Below are 27793 nucleotides of genomic sequence, written 5' to 3'. Positions count from 1 at the left end.
CTCACACTCTCCGCGCCTCCTACTGCCTGATCTCCCCACTCGCTGAGAAGCCATTCCACCCCTCCCCCCCAACTTAACCCTGTGCAGGTGTATCAAAGGATCCCATGTTACGCCGCAGCGATCGCTCCCCTGAGATCAGGTGACGCTTACTGAATATTTCAAAAACTTTACACGGTAACTATACGGAAACGCTCTCTGCTGCCCGTGTCCTTCCATTATTTGCTTCTCTCTCTCTTTTTATCTCTTTGCTTTTGTTCGGGTTAAGTACACAGATCATGTTTTATACTTAATTGGCCTGAATATAGACCCCACCCCCCCAGTTACAGCCGCCTTAAATCGGGTTACATTTTGTAGAAAGAAAAAAAATTATATATATATATAAATTTACAATTCGGGTTATATTTTTGAAAATGTGTCCATCGTAAAAGTAAAATCTCTTATATGTCATGGATTTAAAGGGACGGCCATTCCCATTTTATAATTTTTTCCCAAATAAATACCGTTTGATCCTTTCCTATAGCAAAATGAGACATGGCTTTATTGCTCCCCCCTCCAAAAAATATGGTATGTATGGGGAAATGTGGAAAAAATAACCCCCACGCTGATGCAGGTGGTAACAGTCTGGCAACCATTATATCTGGCGTCACTATTTATGACCATGTGTCCAAGCCTTATTTACCTAACGTGACTCCTCTCTCAGGTAATACTCCCATATACAATTATTATTGTTTTATATAGCACCATCATATTCCATAGCGCTGTACGATGGGTAGACAAGACATCATAAGTAGTATATAACATAACAATTCCACTTACAGAAACAACGGGTGAGGAGGGCCCTGCTCATAGGAGCTTACAATCTAGAGGGACGTTAAGCGGGGAGAGGAAATTTATTCAGACTTTGGAATTTTTACGTAAATGTATATGGATTCCCAAAGCCTTTCCACTGTAACCCAGCAGTGTTTAACCTCGCCAAGGCTTTGGCTTCACCTAAATCCCAACTGAATTGGAACTGTCGCCATCACGGCTCTTAGTATAATCATTAGACTTCTTTATGATAGAAGCACATTCGGTAATTAAAAGGCTTGTGTTTCTGGTTTGGCCGTCATTGTTATCGTTTTGGTGATATTAAGGTTAAACATTAACTCTGTGAGATCGTTCTCTCGGCAGGACCAGCATTACTTAAAACATTTCCTAACTTGAACCCCCCCCCGCCTGAACCAATCAACAACTGAACATTAGGGCCGAGATAACTTAGTGGGGAGGAATAATCATGCAGATCCTCAGAACAGGAGCCTAAGATGTTTTTGGTATACAATGTGCTTTCTTATAGCATTTAAATATCCTTATTTAGTGTAAAACGTGGAATTTGGGGAAGTGACGGAGCTCGTGACCCCCTGTCCTTTTTAGTCTTGTGCATCCTAACATTAATTTGATTATCTGTATGAGAAGTTATAGATCTGCCATCCTTTTATTGTTAATAACTCAAGTTGATATAAATCAGGGAATACCGGTGTTTACACATTGTTTACACTTTGCCCCCTCCAATTCTGTATTGGCTTCCCTTTATTATTTGGATGGAGAGAGTTGGTTTTTGGCGCACCCGTTCCTCCGTGTTTTTGCCCAATTCGCCACCATCTTTCTGGTGTAATGCGGTTAACGAGCCAAGCTGCCGCGCGGACCCCTGCCTCCTCGACGCGGGCCCAGACGGCGCTAAAACAGCAATAATATATCCCCAGATGCTGGTTTTTGCCGATCGTCATTCAGTGTGGAGGCCAGCTCTCCGTCAAAGTCTTCTGGTCTCTAAATGCGAAGGATTGAAGGCCAATTTCAGTAGAATTTGACATTACTTTGTAACCTGTGGGATTTAGTAAATACTTGCTTTCCTTCTCAACATGATGGAGCCAACAAAACACCATCACATGGATGCATTGGTCGGGTTAACCATATAACCTAGGATAATAAGAGATGATGGGCTGCACAACTGGCGAAGATTTTTCCGTAACATTTTGGGTGCGAAGGCACGACAACAAAATAGCATTTTCCTTCCTCAAATTATAGGACCGGCTTCTTCGAATATCTGTCATTTAGTATTAAGAAGTCAAGCAGCTACGGATGATCAGTACGTAGTCCCCTGGTAGTCAAAGCGTCACCGACACATAAAGAAGTGACAGAAGCTTTTGCCGCAAGCGATTGCTTCCACCTGAGTAGCGCGGAAAGGCTGCGGCTGAGAATGTGTTCGGGTCTGTGAAGGTGACTTCCAAAAATGTTACATTGTGAATTTTGGGTCTTCTTTTGCCAACTTAAAGGGGCACTGTGGTGCCCGTGCCATCAAGAATGTTTATCAAGGTATTTCTAATACACATTCTTTACTTGGAAGGAATAAAAGCACCATCGTTCTCTCTGCGATCGCTGGCAGGAAAGCGCTCGCATTGAAATAAATGGAAGTGCTTTCTGAGTATGCACTTTGGAAGGTCTCTAGTAAGCGTACAGTGAGTGCGCTCAGTTGTTTTAGGCCGAAGCCAAAGAGCTTAGGGGTTGGCAAATGTATAGGAAGGATTCTGATGAATTCCTCAAAAAAGAGCAGGGGCCACAGAGCTATCCTTCACGTGAAAGAGCGCACGATGGCTGAGGGGGGCCTTTTTAAGGATTAATATTTTCTCAACACATTGAAGGAAAACATCCGCAGCGATAGCTCAGACCCAAATCTTGTTCAGCCCTTAGCTGTATCAAATGCTTAGCGATCTTGTAGGAACGCCCGCTGCAGACGGCGATCTCCGGGACTCTCTCTCATTGAGTAGAGTGTTAGCAGTCTGCACTGGATTCATGAAATCTAAATATGGGGCGACTTCCATTGGCTAGGATCTGCTGATTAATTTATTTGTGAGATTAATCTGCTAATTGGAATATTAGAAAGGTGTTTTCCACTTAATTTATTTGGTTGGGACCTTTGACGTTCGTAAAGCTTTGTCTGTGGGAAGTGATTTCCCTGAAATGAACTCTCCCAACATCTCCATCTTCTGCAGGACCAACATTAGCCTTCACCCTTAACCATTATATATCATTGTCATAGTTCTGCCACATTAACTATGAAGTGCTGAGGACCTACTTGGCACGGAGAAGAAGCGGGCAGTCTCACCGAGGCCGGCACAGGTCTTGGTCGGGCAGCTTGTGGAACCTCTCAACTTCCGTTAGATAGAATCGTAGAATTCTATGGCGGGTGAGAACCGTTTGTCTCACCAAGCCTTGACCCAGCAGGTATCTCCACTCAGAAGGGTCGGGTTTGTCATTGACACCGCTTTGTGAATGTGTATTCATTTTCATGCAGATGTAGCGATTGGATCGTTTTCAATGAGCGTCCATTTATATAACATTTTATTGGGCATCTGTAGCCGTTATTGTGTTTTTTATAATGCTATATGTGTGCGTTTGAAACCAAATATCTGTTTTCTGGTAGGCATTATTGTTTCCCTCAATGGAATAGTTATGGTCAAAAGTGTTAAACTTAACAAAATACTAAAATGAGATCCCTTTGTAACCAAAAGCGGCATTAATGACATCGTTCCTAGTACCGCTGAATATCCATTCGCTTCCAGGAAATAATTATTTAATCAAGTAAAATTTGCCTCATTCATATACATATATATATTTTTCTGCCTGGAACGCTTGTCATGTGACACACAAGCAGCCACTGGTAGGCTGTTGCCATAGAAACTGAAAAACTCTTCTTTAAAGGTCCCTGTGTTTTATGTGATTAAACGGTATCAAAACGAAGGCAATGAGGTTTATTTTCTCATAATGCACGGGCGCGGAATGAGTGTTTTGTGTACGTGGAAACCCACTTTCAAAAATGTGTATTTTCTATAGCGGCGTCCCGTGTAGTATTTACACGCGTAGTATGGGGGGGGGGTTCAGATGACGTGAAGGGATCACCGTATAGTTAAGGTTATTTGCCGGTAAGAGCCGATATAGATAAAGCCCCCTGTGCGTTTCGAGTCAGAGCCTCACTCACAAAAGGCAATTCATTTCCTGCCATCCGGCCGCAGCCGACGCGACCTGTTTGGTGGCCATTGTTTGCCGCGCCACATTTCCTGTCTCACTAAATTGCATCTCGCGTGGGGTTTAAAATCCCAAGATGCTATAATTTCATTACGCGCAGCTGCCGGCAAAGCGTTCGCTGCACCTGGCGAGTTTAATGGGCTGCTTCCAGCTGAATAATCCGAAATCGGCTTATTTGGTGCCGTTCCTTTAAACAGATGTGCCGCGTTACAAGCATTTCTTTTATCCACCGGGGTCTCGGATTCGCCGGACGGCAAGATCTGCCGTAACTTACACCCAAAACCCATACATGGTTTATGTGACCCGGAAAGGCATAGCCTCCAACTGTCCTGGAGTTCTATGGCCATTTCCAAGTCTGCATCGCCTGACCCGGAAATAGCCGGTGACCTCGTAAAATAAACTGCAGCTTTTCATTTTATGGACAAAAATGAAAGTCCGCAATAGAGCGTCCCGTCGATGTATTAGAGTGTCACAGTATTAGAGTGTCGCTGTTCCCAGCTAAGCCCACCCAATGATATCCACTCAGAGAGTTGTATTATTATTATTATTATTATTATTATTAAATGTTTTATATAGCGCCATCAAATTCTGTAGCGCTGTACAACGGGTGGACAGGACATAACAAGTAGCATGTAACATAACAAATTGACTTACAGAGACAACAGGTGAGGAGGGCCCGGCTCAAAGGAGCTTACAATCTATTAGTCATAGACTAGTGAATACGGTATTATAATTATTTTTGTTGCTGACCCACAGAGCTTGCATTCTTTCCCTCCCCTCTTCTACCTACTAAGTTGGTGTTTTTCATCTGGGACGCTTTCCAGTGGAATTCCTTATTTTTTTCCCCTTCTCCCACCCCGCCTGCAGCTTTTCTTTTTGTCACCCACCCTTCATCAATCCCCCCCCCCAGCTGCTGTTAAAGATTAATTATGATCTTTTTTTTTGCCCAAGTTGTTTTGGGCTCCTCTGGTTGCTGGAGGCCTTGTGAGCGCAGTGTCACGCTGTCACCATTTATTCTGCTTTGGCTGCCTCCTTACATCACAGGCACGATAAATGGCTCTCTTTTCAAGTGCAAGGCTGGGAATGACAGAGTTGCAGTGGAGGAAGGGTGTACTAGGTTGGGTTTTTTTTTTATATATATATTTTTTTCCTTACCAGTGCTCACTCTGTTTATTCCCAAAAAATAAATATTTATTTCTATATAAATATATATATATTTATTTCTTCACCCTTTTATATTTCTATATATATATATTATTATTTCTATATATATTTATATATATATATATATATATATATATATATATTATTATTATTATTTTTATATAATTTTTTTTATTTATATATATATATATATATATATATATATATATATATATTTATTTCTATACATCTATTTATATATTTATTTCTTCACCCTTTTATATTTCTATATATATATTTTATTATTTCTATATATTTATATTTATTTCTATTATATATATATATATATATATATATATATATAGTATAATATATAAACTATGTACACCTCATATAAGTATATATAGAAATATGTACACCTCACTTTCTACTTCAGATATCTGCGGCGTAATCAAGTCTGGTTTTTATCTTTTCTGTGATAAGACTTCCAGTCCTTGGGCATAGAGGCAAATTAAAAATTTACAGCGTCAGAACACAGGCGAAAGCAGCATTTAGTGGTAAAAATGTAATTTAACTCCTTGGCTGCAGGAGACGATGAAAGCATACATTTTTTTTTTGCCGTGCGTAAACAAATACGGCCTTTTTCGTTTATTTAGGTGTTCAAATTTATGTCGCTAAAATGAAATGCGTATATTTTACATTTACCAATAAATTTTATCCTCTGAGCCGGGAAAGCAATATTTTAAAAAGAATAACATTTATGGTTTATTTAATAACCCCGGAATTTTTTGAAAAAAACTAAATGTTGCTTAGTAATCGCATCATCAGATCAGTTAAATAACACATTTCTGTTTTTTTTAATATTATAAATATATATATTTTTTTCTCTCCCTTATGATTTGTAATACAGAAGGCAGTCCTGACTCGTCTCTTGTCCTGTCGAGAGAAGGATTGTTGAAAGGGTTAGTGCCCCCATTATAACAAACCATCCTATATAGATATATTTATCATGTTTTGTACAGCGCTTTTGTTCTGCTAAATAAAGAAGTTAAGAGAGGGGGGAAAAAAACTCCCCAGCTCAGCAGATCACCGCGAATTGTCATTTATCATGGCCTGTGCTATTTGCTGAGCTGTTCAGAATGGGGCGGTTGGAGGGGGGGGGGTCGTTGTCGAAAAACGTAATGGCTACTGGTTAATTTTTTATTTAGGTCGGATGATAAAATGTAAAAAAATAAATAAATAAAAAGGAAGGAAGTCTTGCTTTTCTCTTTATAGCCAAACGCCTGGCAACGTATTAAATAAATAAATATAATAAAAAATATGTAATAGCGCAAAATCATCAGCCGGCCCGCAGGCCGTATGTTTTTGTACATAATTAGGTTTCCTGGAAACGACGCGTTTATGCGATGACTGTATTTAGCACGGGGACTGAAATATACATAAACACGCATGGCGAGATTGTAAGATTTTAGCTGTCTGTCCATGCATGATGTCACTAGGGGGACAGCGATATACGAGCGCGTGCGCCAAGAACGTTCTGTAGAGAGAGAGAGAGAGAGACAGTACGTGTAATATTATAAATGAGACATTCGGTTTCGGAACAGGAAAGAAAAGAAGGGGTGAAAAAAGAGAGAGAGAGAGAGAGAGAGATGAGTGGAGGCGGGAGGGAGACCATGAAATCCTAAACGGAGCGAGATGGAAGAGATTAGAAAGATAGGAATATAGAGCAGGGGAGAGGGAGCTCGTGGGGACCGGATGAAACCCAAGACACACGACGAGGCGCACGGAGGGAATGAGCGGATAAAGATGGGGAGAACAGGGAGAGGGGGGTGGAATAAAACAAGTGGGGAGGGAAGGATCATAGAGTTTGGCTCTAGAAAGCTAGTCGGGCCCTCTGGCGGGTCTGGGCTATTTGGGGCCTACACCAGCTGTGTAGTTAACAGAGTGGAGTCATGGAGCAGTTGATAGGAACTCACAGTAGGGGCCATCTTTAATCAGCCCCGGGGGGGACACTTTATCACGGAACACAATGGGGTGATTTTTATTGATGAGAGCGAAATAAAGCGCATTATTTGGGTTTGGAAGGAGCTGAACGCGCGCGTGTCTGTGTGTGTATATACCTGTGTGTGTGTGTGTGTGTGTGTGTGTGTGTGTGTGTGTGTGTGTGTGTGTGTGTGTATATATATATATATATATATATATATATATATATATATATATATATATATATATATATATATATATATATATATATATAATGTGTGTGTATATATATATATATGTGTGTATATACCGGTATATGTATGTATGTGTGTGTGTATACCGGTATATATGTGTAATATATATATATATATAATGTAAATCAGCAGACTTCCACATCGTATGGGATGGTTTCTGTGTACGTCGGTTAGGTTTAAATACTTCTGCCATTTCTGTTATTATTGTATACTCTACGGTTACTCCTCTGAATACAAAAATATTAAAGTTCCCTGGTTAAAAACATATTAAGAGTGAAAATACCATCGTCTCTGGCGAGCCTGTATGCTGCCTGGAAGACATTTGAGGCGCTCTGACATTAAGAAAACCCGTCAGCCATCCCGGCCGGCTAAAACTAACAAGACTTTATCTTGCCGCATCATGATAAACAATGGAAGGTCTGGGCTTTAATCCCCCAGAGCGGTATTTGACGGACGCAGGGCTGATTAAAGCACTTAAAAGGGTAGTTAATGTCTTCATGTATTTTAGGATCACTAAATCCATTTATCGAAAGTACCCAAAGCAGAGTGATTATTTGGGGCTATTTTGTTTCAAAGTAAAGGAAGGCTGAGCTCTGTTACAAATGTTTGACTTAAAGATCACATCTAATCAGTATCCTTTCCTGAAGTTATCACCGTTCTCCTCCTCCTATCCTTCTAAAGACTGTCTGAACCAATTATCAAGAACTTAACATTAAAGGAGAGATAACCTAATGGGGAGGAATAATCACGAAGAACATGAGATTAAGATGGCTGCTCCCACAGCATATACATGAGGTGGGATCTAATACATGTATGTAGCTTTGTTAAATCCGTAAACACCACAGATTTAAGTATTTTATTGTTACACTCGCTTTTTTGCCTTCTATTGATCTCCAGCTGGCTCCTAAATTTTAATGGGGGTTCCACGGGAGCCGCGTGCTTCCCTACTGTGTAATAGCGATACGGCGTGTCGCGCTTAAAGATCTTCTTCTTTACAATCATTAGTTTTAGGTGCCGCCGTTCCCTAACAGTAGGAAGAGAAGTGAAGTGCGTGTTGACGTGGAGGAATGGTATGGAAATTTCAGGCGAGGGAATTACGTAAGAATGAACAGAAGCGGAGAACTGGTTTTGTTTTGGCTCCCATCCGGGATGTCACCGCGTTGCAACATACCTGGGAACTCCCTGTAGTTTGCCCGAAGGCTCTAGAAATCGGAGCCGATTACTGAGCCTCCGGTTCGGGGTTTGAAAGGGAACTCCCAACAAATTCATACATTCCTACTATTCGATTAAATATTAATATAAATATATTCTTTTTAACAGTTCTGGCCATTTGCATGTGTTCTCGCTCTGTTAGTTTAGCACATTCCACTAGAGAAAACCCCCGGCTCTTCATCATAGTGCCTGTGGAAAATGGTACAATGGCTTATCCAGCCAGGCACTCTAATTAAAGTCCGCGTTGGAGCAGACTTCATTAGCATTGCCGTAAAGCATCAGCTCAGCGTGGTGATTGTGCACATAATGAAGTTTATTTGAACAAAAGGGGGAAAAATGTTTTTTGTCAATACCGGCCTACATTGCTGTATAGAATGCTGTACTTAATGCTCAAATTGAAAAATATTGGTACCACGGGACTCTTTAAGCTTAATGTCAGCTGGGCGATTACAAACAAGGCTAATAGTAATTGCTTGAAATTTTGCAGCCCTGATCGCTTGTACCCTGGTGATATCTTGGTGACATTACAAGGGACACTTTAAATATTTGTTGTATTTTTTCCTGTTTTTTTATTTTTATTGTTTACTATCGCTACTTATTTAATTTATTAATTTATTTACTTTTCCCCATTACTTAGTTTCTCCCGCTTCTCACGCAGCGATCCAGACGCAGGGTTCTGCAGGCTTGCTTTCTCGATCGCAGCATGTGTGATCAGACATGGTGGGGTATCAGGTGCCCTGCAGGGTATCTGCTGCTCTGTTTGATGCTTCCCGCGGTGTCACCATTGACACCGCAGGGGGTAAATGCCCAAACTTCTGTTCCGGCTTTTCATACCTGTGTGCGATCATCCTTATATAGAGTCTGTTAGCTGAGAGCCAGCAATGCAGAGGGGGGGCTGTCATCAGAGAACTAAACCCCCCCCCCCCCGGATGCAGTTGATGTAGCATTTCCGCCACTTTCTTGTTTTATCGCCAGTTTCAAAGGGGTTAAAAAGAAATGCGAAGCCCTCACACTCCCCATATCCCTGAATGTTTCTCTGAGAAATACCTTTTGCTGTTATGGCACCCCAGCTGTCTAAACAGGCTAACACGCGCATGGTGCAGAAGGGACCCAAGGGGAGAATAGATTGGGAGCCCATTCTCACGCTGGCTGAGCAGACGCGCATGCGCGCACACCCCGCTCTGCTGCACGACTGACGTCAGGAGGCAGCCAGAAGCAAAGCGAATGAATGGTGTTTCCGAGTGAACCAATGCTTGCTTTATTGAAAAAGAGGAAGAATTGAGCATTTCTGTGACCCCCCCCCCACAAAATTGGGCTGCACCTATCATTTTTCCCATCTCTATGTGTCTAATGTGATGGAAACAGACACTTAATGGTTTCAAATACTTTCCGTACCGTTGTAGAGTGACACAAATCTTCGGTGAAGTATCGTTAGTGTGTGTGAGTGAATAATTACTTGTGCATTTTTATTTGGCTCTCACATCTGTCACCCAAGAATTTCTCACAGAGCCATAAATGTTACCCTCCCCTCCGAATTACCCCTTTTGGCTCCCTTCCCGGGGCATCTAAAGAAACATCATCAAGGGTTCCATTTGGACTCTGGCCGTAAATCTCGGTCAGTGATAAAGAGAATTCATTCTTGGAGATCTCTCCCTCGCCCCCCCCTCTCATTTTATTACCGATCCTTCCTGCCCCCCACGCTATCCACCATCCTGGGATAAGAGGCCTGCAAATTGTAAAGAGGTTATAAATTAAAAAAAAAAGAAAGAAAACAAAAACTTTCATGTGCATATAAAAGCTCTTCTCCACCCCTTCGCCCCAAACTCCCTGTCCTCCAAAACACGCCATTTTTCCCTCTTGTCTTTTCTTTTCCTACAAAGACATCGGGAAGAGCGTTTTCTTAGTGTTTCATAGAAAAGGAAATAGTATTTCTCACCACAGGCTGCATATCTGTGTAACGCCTCGATTATGATGTCATCTATAGGGATTGGCATTTAACATACACTTTTTTTATTATTATTATTATTTTTATTATTTTTATTATTATTTTTATTATTATAATGCGTTATTTCGGGTTTACTTCATGTTGAGAATATAAGTCACATATAATGTCATCTGGTTACATGGATCCCGTTCCCATACCTGGGAACTTTTCTAAATGAGCTGACCCTGAGGCTCCTGAAATATTAACCCTTTAATAGACCATTGTTCACAAATGTGTTAACAGAATGGCTCTAATACCGTGGAAACCTTGACTGGTCGTTATTTAGAGATAAACTTAATTGCGTTCGAGCAGTGATATCGACCATGACAGACTGGCCGCAGACGCACCAATTTTTACGATCACAAAATCTGCCCCTTCACCCTGAGATTTGGACAAAAACCCAGAGACTCGGGGGTCAAACCCTGAGAGGTCCCATGCAGGGCCATTCCTATTCCTAAGCGAGAAGAGGGTGAGCAGTCGATATAACTGCTCATTATTGTTTATCGATAGGAAAGAGAAAGCAGGGCAATCATAAAAACAAATTAATGTATCAATCAGAACACAACGTGTTTAGATCAAAAAGCTGTCTTCTCTATTCCATAAATACCGGAAAAGCTCCCAAGTCGGCCGACGCACCGGGGGGGGGGTAGTTGGGGGATTGGGACCCCACTTCAATGCAGTTAGGTAAAAATGTCCTTTTTTTAAAAATGATCTAAATGCACCTCATTATCTGTAATAACGGAGAAAGACTCTTCTGTATTTTAATGGCTGTTAAACGGCCGCTTCCTGCTCGGTTCTGTGAATGGCGGCTGTTGGAAGACGGTTGTCTGCTGTCTGTTTGCTGGCGATTGGGCGCGTGCTGTTACTCGCAGGAGCTGTTACTCGCTGTTACTCGCAGGAGAACACATTGTTCTGTAGCGTGTTTACTTTCTATTAATTCTACGTCGACATAAACGTACCTGGGAACCTCCTTAACGAGCTGCCCCCGAGACTCTTCGTTAGTAAGCCCTTAATAGTCAATGATAATCTAGATTCTATTGGAGGTGCTCACTAATGGTGACCCCCAAATGGTTCTAGTAAAAGTCCTTGTGGAAGCCAAGAAGTAAAAGTGTTCTGAAGTTACCTGTATTTAAGCAGGGATTTCCGCTGTGATATAACAGTGAGTGAACGTTACCAATTGGGAAGATCTATAGAATATGTAGAATCTGAATATGAGTCTGCTCCGGACTGTGACCTCAGGTGTCTAGGGGTTAATCTTGATATCTGAAATCTAAAATCCCTGCTTTGCAATGAGGCACACCTTGTTTTAAGCATGGGTGCTAAAAACAAAGGGAATGCTCAACGCTGTTCTAGAGTGCGCATGTGCAGAGCTGGCAGGCTAGGTGTGCGCCACATGCACGGCTCTCCTCCACGCCGGTCACCCCTGGATGTGCGCAGATGCGCAGGCACGCTCCCTGTGGAGTTCGCCCACAAGTGTCGCTGACCCTGTGGAGTTCACGGGCCACACGGGTCTGCCTGCACACAGGTCTTCCTGCACACGGGTCTGTCCGCACATCTCAAGTTGGTTTGGTCCTTGGACTGACTCAAATTATGCAAAAGCCTAGCAGTAAAACCCCCGCCCCAGGGGGAGTGGATTTGTTTTTTGTTTTGTTTTGTTTATTCTGTGTTTATTCCATTGTGTTTTATGTTACTGTATTTATTAATAATGTTTCAGAGGAAACAACGCAAAATACTGTTACTCGCTAAAAATACCGGTATATATTTTCCAGTATACCGGTATTTCCTTTTTTGTAACTTTGTGTTTTATATATAATTGGGGGGAGATATGTATGTGTAATATTACGATTAACAATAATACAGAATTTGTTTCTTAATAGCGTCCAACATTTTGTGTGTGTGTGTGTGTGTGTGCGTGTGTGTATGTATCAATGTATGTACAGCAGTTGACCCATAAAATCTGTTGTCTGTCTACCTGGCCCCGGGACGTGCCCCGGATATACACAGGTAAGTCGAGGCCCACAATACACACACACACATGTTGTATCAGTGTAAGAATGTTTGTGTGACAGTAAGGGAGGTGGGTACAAAGAAGGAGGGTCAGTTCATTCTAAAATGTGCAGGGGGGGGTGGGAATTCTGTGATGTCACTACGTTGGAGAAGGAGTTGGTTGGGTCATTTGGAGGTGAGGAAAAAAAGGTTCAGGGAGAGGTCATATGCATGATATTAGGCAAATCCGGGATGGGGGTGTGAGAGTGGGGAGGGGAGGCCTTTAGATCATAGCATCTCCTAAATAATACATGTGAGGGTGGGATCCTTGAAGATCTGTCTTTTGTAGAGAATGTTTTGTCCCCGCTGGCAGGCAATAGGTTAAAGGGGGGTGTTGACTTGCTGGGCTCAGCTGCCTTCAGTCCATCAGGATGGAGAGAGGAGGGGGAGGAGAGAGAGAGAGGAGGAGATGAGAGACAGTGGTGTAGTTTGCTGCATTGAGCTGTGTGTGACACCGGAATCTGCTTTGAGAGAATCGGGGATCCCCTTCCTACAGAGCGGCTGCAGCTGGGAACCCCCAATACCCTTCAGACCAACTGCAGGCTCGGGACACCAGGTATCCCCCTTATCCTGCACCGCACCATTACCAAGGAATCCCCTTCCTCCTGAACTGTTTGTATTACCAGGGATCCCCCCATACTACAGGACCTACTTCTCAGGGATCCACCAACTTGCAACCTTAGAATGATTCTACTCCTGGAACATCTGCTTCAATATTAAATAGATCTCTGGTTATAAAAATAATTCCATGCTAAGGGATTTATTTATCAGTAGATCCCTAATCCCGTAGAAGACTGATCTGACGATTCCCACCAAGGATTACTAGCCTCGTGGAGATTGATCCCAAACAGGGACTTTTGCATAGGTCCCAAATCCCGGAGGAATACTCTTGTTTGCTTTGTTGGACTGTACACACCGGAGTGAGATTCCCAGCGTTAAAATCTGGGATTTCAGTGTAAGAAGCCTGAAAAAAAACACAAAACATTCAAGCTAAAAAGGAGGATACTTCTTAACCTCAAAGAGGTTCTCGGCATCCTCCACGAAGATTAGAAGGACGCCTCTCGCCCTAAACAGATTTTCTGTATTTAAGACTTTCTATTTTTAAGAGACTGGAGTACAATGCCAGGCAACCCTTTTAATCCCCAACCACTCTCCCTAATTGACCTGCTCCACCTGTGAAAGAAACCGAGTGGAGCGTTTAACCAAAATAAGGATTTAAAGGATATACTACCCTGAAGGGGGCAAATTTTGAAGGTGCGGAAGCCCGACAGACATCCGCCTCACAGCATGATAAAGGGCATTTTTGGGGTTCGGAGCTTCCGAGGGCCGCAAGAAAAAGCTATTCTCAAACCATTGTTTGTCCGGCTAGTGGGGTTTTGATTTTAAATTCTCCACCGCTCCCTCCCCCTCTCATCTGTTTGATGGAATCCATGCGGAGAGTCAAAGGAATCTCCCATCAGATAGCACCGTTGGATTTGTCTGCAGATGGACATTGCTACCCTCATCCCTGACTTTTAGAATCTTCTGTTGAGGAATCTTTTTGTGAACCTCAAAACATTCTACAGCTATCCCCCCCCGAAGAAATATATATATTTTAATATATAACGGCAGCAATCTGCTTTAGTCGCTTATTTTTGATACATGGTTTATTTGAAGTCCATTCACAAGATGTATGAGAACGTGGATGTCCCCGGTTTGGGTGCAAGCCCCACGCACTACCACATGATGGATTTCTATACACAGAACCGGGCATGTCTGATGCAGGATAAAGGGATCGGGCCCCTCCATGGATACGGAACCCCTCTTCGGAACCAGCATTGGAGCCATTCAAACCACTGTACGTAGGTGAAAAGGTCGCAAACCCATGATCTGGGTACTTTTGGCCCTCCTTACTTAACCATACCCCGTTCTCTGGTAATTTTACCCAAATTCAAACAATTTTTATTGGGAATTCACAATGTTTTTTTTCCGGTTTGTAGAATTTTTCTTTTTTTAGAATTTTTCTGTTGTGGGTTATCCTATTCTAGGGTCTGATAAAATAATTGTGCGCAGACAATAGGTCATTTTTCTTCTGTGTATAAATTATACGGTCGACGGCAAAACCTCTCAAGAACAAAATATAGTCCTTTATGCTATAGGGGCTTTACTACTTCGATTATCTTCAAATTTTTCATTTATTTGTTGGATGTTATTTAAAAAACTATTTTCTTGGAGAGTATACTATAGTGTTTATTACTTTATAAATAATAGTTTATCTTTCTAAATAGAATTTTAGGCCTGAGAGGTAGAACGCCTTCCTTTTATATGTCAATGAATGTCTGAAATCCCATAAATGTTTTTTGTTTGTTTGTTTGTTTTTAACGCTCTGCTCTCATTCCTGAAGTCAGGTTTTGTAAGGCAGCCTAGCTTATTCTCTGTCCTAGGCTTTTTTGTTACTAATTTGAGCCCTAATTAGTTTATATTTATAAGACACAACTCTGGGTGTTAAGTGTGGAGCAGCCAGTACAGAAATTCTATGTTTCCATGGTTACTGCAACACACTTTCAACTTTGCCCTAGAGTGACTTTTTGAAAACTTGGCCCATTGTCTCGGGTGGATATGTAGACTTCTCACATTAAAAGTCTCTTGTGATGATGCCTGATGGCTACCACTACATGTTTAGATTAGCATTCCATTGACAGGGCATGGAGTAAGATTTTATACACGGTTTATTTCATTGATTGGAAAAACCCATTATTTTGAGATTGTTCCCCTGAGGCCTGTTTAACTTCTAAATCGTAATGGACATATTGTTCATTTTCCTTTTAATAATGATGTAATATGTTACCATTCTCTGTCTTCATTGTTTGGCATTGCGTTTTCTTGGTAATACAAAATGGTGGCCTGGTTTAGCCGTTAGACTGGCCAATAGCGAGCTGCGTTACATCTAGTAGTTGTATCTTGAAAAAATTTGAGCTTTGTTTTCTCGAACTAGACTTTGTATGCAGCTGCTGCGGGATGGAGTTGTGTGTTGTGTTGTCACGGGATGGAGTTGTGTGTTGTCACGGGATGGGGTTGTGTGTTGTCACGGGATGGGGTTGTGTGTTGTCACGAGATGGGGTTGTGTGTTGTCACGGGATGGAGTTGTGTGTTGTCACGGGATGGAGTTGTGTGTTGTCACGGGATGGGGTTGTGTGTTGTCACGGGATGGAGTTGTGTGTTGTCACGGGATGGGGTTGTGTGTTGTCACGGGATGGAGTTGTGTGTTGTCACGGGATGGAGTTGTGTGTTGTCACGGGATGGGGTTGTGTGTTGTCACGGGATGGAGTTGTGTGTTGTCACGGGATGGAGTTGTGTGTTGTCACGGGATGGGGTTGTGTGTTGTCACGGGATGGAGTTGTGTGTTGTCACGGGATGGAGTTGTGTGTTGTCACGGGATGGGGTTGTGTGTTGTCACGGGATGGGGTTGTGTGTTGTCACGGGATGGGGTTGTGTGTTGTCACGGGATGGGGTTGTGTGTTGTCACGGGATGGGGTTGTGTGTTGTCACGGGATGGGGTTGTGTGTTGTCACGGGATGGAGTTGTGTGTTGTCACGGGATGGAGTTGTGTGTTGTCACGGGATGGAGTTGTGTGTTGTCACGGGATGGAGTTGTGTGTTGTGTTGTCATGGGATGGGGTTGTGTGTTGTGTGTGTCACGGGATGGGTATGGATGGCTCTTATCTCTTACAGAGGATGCCACATGCAGAAATGACAGAAATCAGACATCCTTTTCTTTATCTCCCCTCTTATCTTCTTGCTTTTGGAGGATGGGCAGGACTCACCCCCCCCATGTAAACACTGCTATAGGTATCTGGCGGACCCCCCAGCGGCTGTAAACACAACACTGTTAGATTAGAGCGGAATCTTCTCTCAAAACGCTTCCCCCAGTGTCAGTCTCTTCTCTTGTTTCCGGTGTTAATCCGATATGTTTAGTATACATTATGATTTGGGTTTTATATTTATTTTTTATAATATCCACAAATGGCGTGGAGAAGATTTGAGTTCAGCTGAGCGGATGCAGCTCCGGTAGGCCAGGCCCTCTGGGTCCTAGAGTTGTTTGGCCAGAGGACCATGTTGAGTTTTGGACCCATGTAAACAATGAACGGTGGCTGTACGGCACGTAGAACTTGTCCAGGCCTTTTTACCTGTATTATATTTGGGAACGTTCATGCCTAGTATATGACTAGAAGTATGCCTAGCACAACGGGAAACGAGGAGTGGGGTTAGACCAGCAGAAAGGTGGGATGGGTAGAAGTGATAAAGTGGTGTTTGTGTGAGGATTTACACCTTGAATAGAGAGGGTAATAAGGTGCATCACCCGCCTGTCGCCACCCCACATTCCCGGCCTCTCCTTTGTAATGCAGAAGTTGGCCCTCCAGCCATAGATAACCCAGGAATCTCGGTCATTGTTAGATCGCCCGACCTTCTGCTTTTATCTGGATGATCAGGATTGAGGGGGCTGGGTACGTTGACGCTTGTTTACGGCCCCGCTTTTGACTTGTGTACAATGTTTCACCGCATGTTTAGCCTGGAAACCCCTTGGCCCATACAGCCCGTGTCTTTACGATCCGCAATCAGCGGCACTAAACATCGGAGAACAATACGAAGCTGGCGTGATGGCTTTAAAGGACACCTGGCCTCCAAACCCAAGGTTTCAGTATGGGGCTGGCGCATTGGAGAAACGCCACGTTCCTGGCCGGATCCGCAGGGCCGCAGAGACCGGTTTGAATTCTTTTCACCTTTAAAATGAAAAGATGGAATCTCGTCTATTATCAGAACATCCGCGGAGAGAGCGTCTCTGACGGGGAGAGACTGAAGATATTTGCTTTTCCGGCGAAGGTTTGTTCCACCAGGAACGACCCTTTGCCCTCGTTTGTGGGGGTTTATAATGAGTGATAAGGGTAACGTATACAGTAATTAAAGCGGTCTGATAATAGTAAATAAAACGGGAGGGGGGCTAATCTCGCCAATTACCCACTTTAGCCTTTGCCGGTTTGTTTCCAGTTGGAATTGCAAATTTGCCCGGATTTTCTTTGAGTTTTTAACGCTTTTATTTCTTGCTCATAAATTGGGCATTTTCAGAGATTGTTATAACATAGAAGGCGTTAGAGCTCCTTCTTAATACAGAGGTCTGCAGCGTGTAATACATGGAGCGTTTCCGATGGGATTAGTAGGTATCTCTTTGCCTGCTTGATTGCAGGTGGCCTGTACTTGTACTTTGTTGGGGTTCTTGACTCAAGGTCGGTGGTTAGACGAAAGATGAGAAATACAGCACGTAGCGGAAGACCCAACAAGGATCTTTATGACCGATACCGTATTACAGTTGTAGATGTGTCCCCCATGTGTCCCTTAATGGTACGGCTCACGGATGTATCAACGGTCGCAGCATCAGGTCCTCGGCCCTCTTCACAGGAAACACGGCCACTTGGTTTGGATAATTAGAGTACTTTGTGGCCCTATGTACTATGATGAGCCCCTTAATAACTTCGGAAACGTCTTAAAGCCTTGCTGTAAAGTCCTAGCAGAGGAAGAGATAAAGCGCTTTACATGACTGTGTCAGGGGTGGGCTTTGGTGGGTTTCAGGAGGCATCTCAGCAGCTTCCCTGAATAGGACTGATTTTCAAAGCAGTCGTTCACAATGCGCATTCGAAAGCCTTAAACACTTGAGCCTTTATGGCCGCAATCAGGCTTTTTATTTGTTGTGCTAACAGGATATCCCGGAGACGTCCAGCGAGGATGGGGATCAAACACCCCCCCCCCCCAGGTTACTCCGCTAATGAGATTGTTCTCTTTGGTGCTAAATTAACAGTAATTGGAAAAGATCCATTTTTTTTGTAGACAATATCGTTACAAAATTAAACTAGTAATATCCTGTTTACTAAAGACCCATAATGCCTTCATACCTTTCTACCCACCAGTACTTAATGCTTTTCCTCCCCGCAACCGTATGTTCTTAGTATGGCCCAGATACATTGTAATCCGTAACCCTGCTAAGAGGTTTTGGAAACACAAACAGTAACAAAAAATGCTCTTCAAATGTAGCTTTATTTATTTATTTATTTATTTTAAATTGTAAAGTTGTTCTGCTCTTTAGGGTAAGTATTTATTTTGCTTTTTTTCTTGAGTTATCAAACTCCTCAGAAACATTTTGATTGCAAAAGAAAATAAAGAAAATATTAGCTTTTTTTTTTTTTACAGATATTTTTAGCGGTGGTTTCGTGCCGCTTCTCAGGGGGTTTATAGGAAAGGAGCGATCTCAACTTTCTCACTTCAATTTTTAATGCTTAGTTCAGTCTGTGGGCCGACATTAAAGAAACCTCGCGTATTTCACTATGCATTATGCAGGGCCGGCCAAGCTGTTCTTGCAGCAGAAGCTCACTGGTTTGGGCCCTTTATAACGCATGGTGACAAACTCCTGACTTAGTGAATAAACCCTTGTGGGTCCTACCACTTCTACACAGGGAGTAGGTGTGGGTTCTACTGGAAATTGGCCCCCAGGCAGCTTTTGGGGGGTTTGGGGGGCAAGTCTAGCCATATGCCCCAGTAATATAATGACCAAAGTATAATGACTTGGCTAATATGGAGGTCAGGGAGGGTTATCTTTAAGTGCATCAAAAGTGGATGTGTGCTTGCAAGGACTTGTGTTGCCCACCGGAGACCCCGGGGCAGACCCGGTGCTCCGCGCATTATTCCCTGCCCAGCTCTCGGCCCTCTCGGGCCGCCAGCCCTCCGCTTTCTGGCTGTGTAGTAACGCAGAATTTTCTAGCACAAAAGTAAAAGAAGTGATGATGATTTTCACCCCACCGAGGGGTTTACCTTTCTCTTGGCTCTTGAACCGCGGGGACTTTTATTCCATTCCTTTGGCAGATTATCTTTTTAATCTTATAATTAAAATCTAGTTTAAAGTAACGACTCTGTGCGTTGATAATGAATACCTCGCGGTGCTCGCTGATAATGAACCCGGCTCGCTGATAATGAACCCGGCTCGCTCTGTAACATTAATGAACGTTTCTGCTCGATGGGAAGGATCGGGGGAAAGCGCTTTCGTCGTTACCGTTGTTGGATTTGTTTGGGTACTCGGTATAATTTGAAATCACCTTGGGTATTGCGGTGTCGTTATCAGAGTATATGTAATATGCTATATTATACAGTGGGGAATGCGCATGTTCTGCGAGGTTGGTTAACTGGGGGTTCGAGGATGTGTCCAAATAAGACCCCCCAGGTGCATGGAGGAAAGGGGGCTGAACATTTGTCTGTTAACATTTAAGAATAATGTCGTCGGAGGCTGCTTAAAGAAGATATACCTGTGTAATGTTTGTGTGTGTGTATATGTATATATATTCTAATAATAATGTATATATAATATATAGTGTGTGTGTGTATATATATATATATATATATATATATATATATTCTAATAATAAATATATATATAGCGTGTGTGTGTGTATATATGTATATTATATATATGTATGTATGTATGTGTATATATATATATATATATATATATATATATATATATATATATATATATATATATATATATATATATATATATATATATATATATATATATATATAGACATAGACTGCCTGGGAGTTCTGCCTAAATAAGATATACCTGTGTATATATATAGATATATCATGTATATTCTAATAACATATATATATATATAATATATAGTGTGTGTGTGTGTGTGTGTGTGTGTGTTTATATGTATGTATGTATTTATAGCCCAGTTCTCGGAATCTGCGTGATTATCTTATCTCTGTTCTATTGTTGAGTTTCTGATTGTTGTTGATTGGTTCAGGCAGCCTTTGTAATGGTGTGGAGGGGGGGGATAGATTGAGGAGATAATTCTATTTTTGCTCAGTTATTCTGTTCATTTTTCCTGTTGTGAAAAAACAAACATCAAACCTTTTTTGGTCCTTTGTCTTAGATCCACAATAGCCATATGAATGTTACAAATACCTCGCTGTATTAACCTCTGCCACTTCTGCTGGAAGGCTGTCCCATGTATCGACTACCCTCTAAGTGAAGTAAAACTTCCTTACATGACATCTGGGCCTCTAGTTGAATTCTATAACATTCTATAATTATACCAAGTACCAAGCATGCGCAAGTACACTGACGATTTCATTGTGCGGTATGTTTATTCCACGCCAGTGTATAGATCTTCATACGGCGCTGCCTCGGTGTATATCAGTACTCGGCATCGCTAGGTAAGCTGTTTGCTCCGCGGCGTGAAGCAGAGCTGCCTGCTCCTTATCGCTGTACAGATCAGCAGCGCGTTGGAAACGATGCTACAGAGCGTCACGCCTGTTTATCGGGGTACAGATACTTATCACTACTATGCAGCGGGGCATTTCCCATCCGGTACATGCGCGCGGGGTAATATACGCAGGGAGGAAGCCGTTGTCAGTGGGTGTTTTTTTTTTTTTTTTTTTTTTTTTTTTTAGCTTTGACGTTGAGAGATTAGATGGTGACTCAGGATCAAATGATCCTGTGCTGGGGTAACGTGAGGACACTTGTGTTACCCTGTCTGCTGGTGGGGGTGGGGATTATCTGTGGCTGCGCTGTGTATATGTGTAAGGATATACTCTCTGGATGTATATATTATATCGCACAGCGAAAGCTGAGACCGAAGCACCCTAAAGATATTCCAGCTTGGGGTGTTCGTACCCCTAACCCAACGAATGGATGCATAGTAGGCTTAGTACGCGGGCTTAAAGGGACATATTCTCTTAAATGCATAGGATAGCGGAGGGGTCCCCCGTATTTCACCCCCCCATTGGCATGGTATACTTACGGCCAGTCATATGCTGGAGACCACCATGAGCATGCTAGAACCAGCCGTCACTCTGCTATACGTTGGGGGCTGCAGCTCACCGGGTGTAGTTTGGATGTGTCGGGGTCTGTGTGTGTCGTGTGTACACATGTAGTGTGGTGTATTAGCAGCTGGCAGTGTACTCTCACTGCTTGCACTGTACCGTGTCTGTATGGTTGGTACACACTATGATGTATGTGTTGTGCTCCGTGTACACGCGTTGGTACACGCAGTGTATGTGCGAGGTGGTACAGATTTGGCGCGTTGCGTTTTGGCACCGGCTGTACGTCTCGTTGTTCGTCTCGTTGTTCTCGTTGTACGTTGCAGGTACTTGGAACATGTGTTGGATGGTGTAGCGCGTGTCGTTACTGTGCTGTTTGTAACCGGCTGCCGTTGGCCGGGGTTCCTGTGTATATTTAAAGGGACTGTGGGTACCTGTCACATATTACCCGCACATTGGGGCATGGTCTGCTAAGGGGAGACTGGCTCTGCTCCCCCCCCCCGCCCTATAACAATGTACCTATTGTCTTCTGCCTCCTCCCTCCATCTGCTCTCCATTCTTACCCCTCTGGAATTGGGGATTTGCCCAACTGCCAAACCTCTGACCTCATTTGCCTTCCTGATCATAATTTGCTCGTAACTTTTTAACACTTTCCTCGGCATCAGATCTGTTTGTTCCGCCAAAGCCTTTCATTTTTTCTTGTTTTGGTCCCTTTTTCGGCATCTCCCCGGACCCCGGGGGTGAAGGGGTTAACCACATGCTTGCGACACCAGGGCTAGAACAGAGAACTCTGCTGCAGAGAAGCAGTAGTGGATTCATGGCACAGCTTCCCAGCCGAGCGGCAAAGCTAACGTTTAGATCCTAAGGCTACATACTGTGTAATCTCTGCATCCAAAGGCCGTGCTCGGAGCTCCACGTATGGTTAGCGCCGCGCTGTATATAACAGGAGCTGTCCATTGACCTCCTTGTGTTACGTTTATGATCCCCGTTAATGCATTACTGTATGGATGTGTAAATATTGACAAACCAGAGAGTAAATTGAACCGGGGATACCCGCGTCACTTCACAGCGTAGCCCATCCCAGATGTTTCGCTGAGATGCCTGGACATACCTATGGGTGAGCGGCTCACAGAGGGTTAAACCCACCACCACCACCACCACTGGATTTTAGTGGAATTCACAGAAATGTGGTGTGGGGGGGGGGGTTACCTGCCAGCTCTTGCTCTGGAACAGTGGGGGGGGGGATGTCAAAGTGCAGAGAGATTTATTGAGGGTCGGGCAGATAAGATTTGAGGATAAATACCATATGGTGAGCTCCGTTCCAGGAACCCGAGACACGGAGACGCAGAACGGCTCCCATAACCTGCTGCTAATGTGAAGCAGAATGTAATTGGGCCCGTCCGTTCCTGGCTCGCGTTCTCCGATCTCCGGGGGCCCCTGGGCCGCTCTACCTTTTTGTTGTTTTGCACTGATTTTTGTTTTGTATCTCAGTTCTTCCCTTGCCGAGGCCAACATACCAATCAAAATGATTGTTCCTATTGGACGATGCGGTCCTAGATCCTCCGGATCCACCAACTATGCGCAGTTTTAGGCTCTCCTCAGCACTGGACAGTGGGCCAATCAGGGCATCGGAAAAGTTTAGCCGTTCCTCCAGTGGCTTAGATTGGGCCAATCAGGGGCTCTAGTATTTTATCCAGGCGTTGCATTTAAATCCCAGGGCTCTAGATCCCACCTCTCACCCCACTGGCAGTCAAACCATGACTCCCATCATGCGCAGCTCTTCCCAGATGTGGTTTATATGTTGGCTGTTGAAAGGCCGTTGGCTCGGGTTGCAGTTGTGCTTCACTAAAACTGATTGTCTGGAATTCTTTTTGGAGCGAATTTAACTGCCAAGCATGTTATCCGCTTTATAGATACCACATTGGCTCGATTATAAGATCTTTATAAAGGCCTGAATATAGGTCTATCCGATAGGGGGGGGCTCTAAAACCACTGTTTTTGCCTTAAAACATCGTTACACCTAACAAAGATTATCTGCCAAGTATAACGTCAACACAAAGTCTTTAGGAACGACGTAACCCATGATGAGCCATCATGAGAATCGTGGGATATGTAGTCCACAAAGATTTGCCCCTATTTGGGGGTATTATGGAGCGTGCACTTCGTCAAGATGGGCAGGTACTTTTCTTTTTAAATGCGTGATGTTTTGCGGCGGGCGTTTATCGCTTGTCCCCCGTGAAACCTGATGAGTCAGGTGTTGTTTCTGGCGGTCCGTCTCTGTAGCGTGGTATAGGAAGGGTGTCTCGGATCCTGCTGGTATTAATACGGGGGGTGGGTTGGTGCACACGGGGCATGTACTGAGACTTCCATTGTGTGTACTGAGACTTCCATTGTGCGTGCGCAGGAATCCCTCGTTAACTCCGTTCTCTTTCTTTAGCAATCGAGACCCAGAGTACCAGCTCGGAGGAGATCGTCCCCAGCCCCCCATCTCCTCCTCCATTGCCCAGGATCTACAAACCCTGCTTCGTCTGTCAGGACAAGAGCTCGGGGTATCACTATGGCGTCAGCGCGTGCGAGGGGTGCAAGGTACGTACGCTGTCCCCTAGCCCTCCTGCTCGGTACGAGTAGATTTTTTTATATTTTATTCAGGTCGTAGTTGGGTCTGACTCGACATCTTCCCGCTGGGAGTTATTCTCTGGCCTTGGCCTTCGTAGCAGGGAAGGGAGAGCGCAAAAAACATACGCAACCAGGTCAGCCAAATTCTGGAATCCTCAGAGGGAATTCAAATTCCAGCAGGACGATGACCCGGAGCGCAAACCCGAAGCTGAACTGGGGCGTCCGAGAATTCCAGCGACAAAACGCATCGCTAGCGGGGAGGAGGGCCCTTTATTTACATTTATAAAGCGTAGAGGCTGTCGGCGTTAATGTTTATTAAGGGGGCTTCTCTTTTTTTCTGTATTTCAGGGATGAGCCCAAACCTTCTTCTTCTGTTAGGGGCTCTAAATATCTGAACATTTACGGGTTTTAAGAGACGTTTCCCCCAGGTGGAAGCGGTCAGCGGGAGTGAGTTAAGGTGCCCAAGTTGCCTACAATGTATCGTCTACCTATGACCTAAACTGGTGGGTAGGTAGGCGATACATTGGGGCTTTTAAGTGGAGTGATACGCTTTTATTTTACAATCCGACAGTAAAGTAACCTCTATAAAAGCGCAGACAGACAGACAGACAGACAGACATCGCTCTGATAGAACACTGCGCGCTGTGTAATAACTGCGTCCGATGGCGAACGGGGTCATGATGTATTTTAATGGCAGTATCTTAATAACGCTCTCATGCACCCGAAGCCCTTGCTTGAGCGGCGTCAGAGATAATCCACGGCGAGGCTGAGAGATTGCCGTTCATCGATGACATCCATCAAGCGGGACTCGAGAAATTCTCCGTTCTGAAAATCCATCAGTTATCCGGTTTTGCTCGGCTAGTGGAAATCCATTGAAATAATCGTTTCGGAAATGGTTCTTTTCCACGTACTCGGCATGTAACGCTTTTAAGGCCGATAAAGCGCCAGATACCTCGCCGTTAAAGGCTTAAGGCCCCCGCGTAGCCCAGGATCCATTACGTTGATCTGTGAACGTCGGATATATTATTAGAGACCGCGGCGTCTGTGGCGGTGGACTTAACCTGTTCCTGCATCTCGTACCCAAACCGATGTGATCCTTGGAATGACGGGAGCCCCCCCCCCCGCGCCCACAGCGTAATCTCTATAGAGAGCTAAGCTTTACGTTTCATTATCTGGTCTGCATGCCCGTTATGTGTTATCAGGACTGTTCTTCTTACAACGCCTCGCTTCCCCGCAGGGTTTTTTCCGGCGGAGTATACAGAAGAACATGGTGTACACGTGCCACAGGGATAAGAACTGCATCATAAACAAGGTGACCCGGAACCGCTGCCAGTACTGCCGGCTGCAGAAATGCTTCGAGGTCGGCATGTCCAAAGAATGTGAGTGATCTGTACATCTCTACTTAGCTTCTCCTGTGGCCGCTCACTTGTCGGGCTTAGTAACTGCGTCCCCACTTTGTCCCACGGAAAACCAAATACTCTCATTTCAGCTTAAAACACATTTCAGCTTCCAGTAATCTGCCTTTTCCTGGAGGCCGCCATTGCTGTCAGTCATGTGACATTTTGGGTGGCTTTCCCAGCTCAACTTTACACTGAGCTGATTCTTTATGGCTATGCTGATGAAGTCCTGTCCATAGACTTTTATTAGTCGGTGTCAGTGTCTAGGTGATTAAGACAGAGTCATTCTGTTGTTAAAATAACATTATTAGAAATTAAAGCAAAAAATGTAACATGTTGCTGCCGAGTTGCCTGTCCCGGTGGTGCGTCCGTTCAGCTGGATGCCGGGGGGACAGCTGTTAGACGGAATCTATACGTTGTGTGACGTGTACATGCGCGGTTCTCCTGCCCCACGTGCAGCCCCGGTGTACACCACACTGCTGTTTATACATACGGTACAAATATATCCGCTAGCGTTTATAAAATGTTTACATGTCGACCAGCACGACGTCCACGTCTTCTGGGAAAATACGTTTGCAGGAAGATGCTGGCGGAATGATGAATCTAAAAGGGATTGTATACGTTGGCGGTCAAACCGCGCAATTATAAGCATTTCATTCCTATTGTTTATAGAAGCAAAAACATTTAGTTTGTGGGAGAGCTAAAAATGCCGCTTCCATTCATAGTTCTTGTCCATGGATACCCTGGTGGAACTTCTGCCCCTGTGCTGTCCCATGGTGGTGTTCTGGAAGCCTTTATTATCGGGAGGGCCGTATTATTTAGAGAGCCCTTTAGAATGATTAAGTCCATCGGGCAGTTGGGTTTGTTGGACCTTCTCTACCCTTTTAAGAGGGAATCATGGGAACTTGGTTAATACAGAGCAGCGCGGTTTATAGTCGGGGATCCTCCTGAATGTTTGTCTTCGAGGCTCTTGTAATTATCACGTATGGGTAGCTACTATGTGAATGCAGCCGTTTATCACAAACTACACAAATTAACTGCGCCCCCCCCTTTCACTTACCCAGCTGTACGAAATGACCGGAACAAGAAGAAGAAGGAGCCCCCGAAATCCGAGTCGTCCGAGAACTACGTGCTCAGCCCCGAGACCGAAGATCTGATTGAGAAAGTGCGTAAAGCGCACAAGGAGACCTTCCCTGCACTGTGCCAGCTGGGCAAATACACTACAGTGAGTACCAACGACTCCCGTGTCAACACTACAGCTAGCAACTACCCCTGTGTTATCCATACCCAGCTAGTGAACTTGGTCTTAATTACACTGTGCTATGAGTGCCGCCACACACTGACCACACACCGCTGAACTAACACGCGAATAATCCTAGTGGTCCAACATTTGGAAGAGTCTTTAGGGGGCCATAGCCTGCAGGGAATACACCGGCCTTTCACTTCTGAACACGCACTTTGGTGAAAAGCCGCTCTTTAACACTTTCACACGCCGCTTTTATCACTCTGTCGCTTCATTCTCATACTCTTCCTAACCTCCTTATCTCTGCTGCTCCCACCCCAGAATTTCAGCGCAGAGGAGCGCGTCTCCCTGGACATTGACCTTTGGGACAAATTCAGCGAGCTCTCCACTAAATGCATCATCAAGACGGTGGAATTTGCCAAACAGCTGCCGGGATTCACCACTCTGACCATTGCCGACCAGATCACCCTCCTCAAAGCTGCCTGCCTGGATATCCTTGTAAGTCCTTCTTGGCTTCTTTTCCCCTCGATGTGTACGCGGTGTTTGGGCGACGACCCCATAACTGTTGCAAAAGCTTTGGTTATCAGCTCAGATCTGTGAAATCACGTGCCGGTGTCTGAATAAAGGCGACTGGAAGTCTTCTTCCGGCCATAAAATGTGCGCAGCGTTGGGGAAAGTGGGTTAAATGGTAATTTGTTGAGGCCAAGGTCCTTAATTGGCGTGGTTGGCCCATCGCACCACAGATCCAGTAACCTTCACACCGTTCCGAGGTGAGATTACCTTCTTTTTTATCTCTCTGTTGAAGACGTTGTATCGGCGTGACATTGTGCTTGTGGAATTCGGTTCGCCTGCCAGGGCACGGTTACCACAGACCGCTTGCGTTTAATGGAGTTTCCGCACATTAGGAATATGTGTGCCGTTCCATAGTACAGGGCCGCATGTCAATGTTTAGGAAGGCAAGATTGTTGCACAAAGTTCCCAGTTTTACAGGAAAATTCTGCTCTTAA

General features: G+C 44.1%; 1 protein-coding gene across 2 annotated transcripts in view; it reads left to right on the top strand.

The window, feature by feature from the left end:
• Positions 1-27793, top strand: part of RARA (retinoic acid receptor alpha) — a 47097-nt gene that overhangs the window by 15380 nt on the left and 3924 nt on the right. Inside the window, exons 1-5 of one of the 2 annotated variants that reach the window (XM_053452980.1) lie at positions 14270-14518; positions 23968-24116; positions 25384-25525; positions 26608-26768; positions 27108-27284. In XM_053452980.1, the coding sequence (XP_053308955.1) occupies positions 14323-14518; positions 23968-24116; positions 25384-25525; positions 26608-26768; positions 27108-27284 (825 nt within the window). In that variant the 5' untranslated portion in view covers positions 14270-14322. Of the gene's footprint in view, positions 1-14269; positions 14519-23967; positions 24117-25383; positions 25526-26607; positions 26769-27107; positions 27285-27793 lie in introns of those variants that run through there. The other variant, XM_053452981.1, reaches the window with a different exon arrangement.

The sequence above is a fragment of the Spea bombifrons genome, chromosome 13, assembly GCF_027358695.1.
Source record: "Spea bombifrons isolate aSpeBom1 chromosome 13, aSpeBom1.2.pri, whole genome shotgun sequence".
Taxonomy (NCBI): domain Eukaryota; kingdom Metazoa; phylum Chordata; class Amphibia; order Anura; family Pelobatidae; genus Spea; species Spea bombifrons.
Note: the sequence above shows the minus strand (reverse complement) of the source record. Positions and strands in the feature narration are given on the sequence as shown.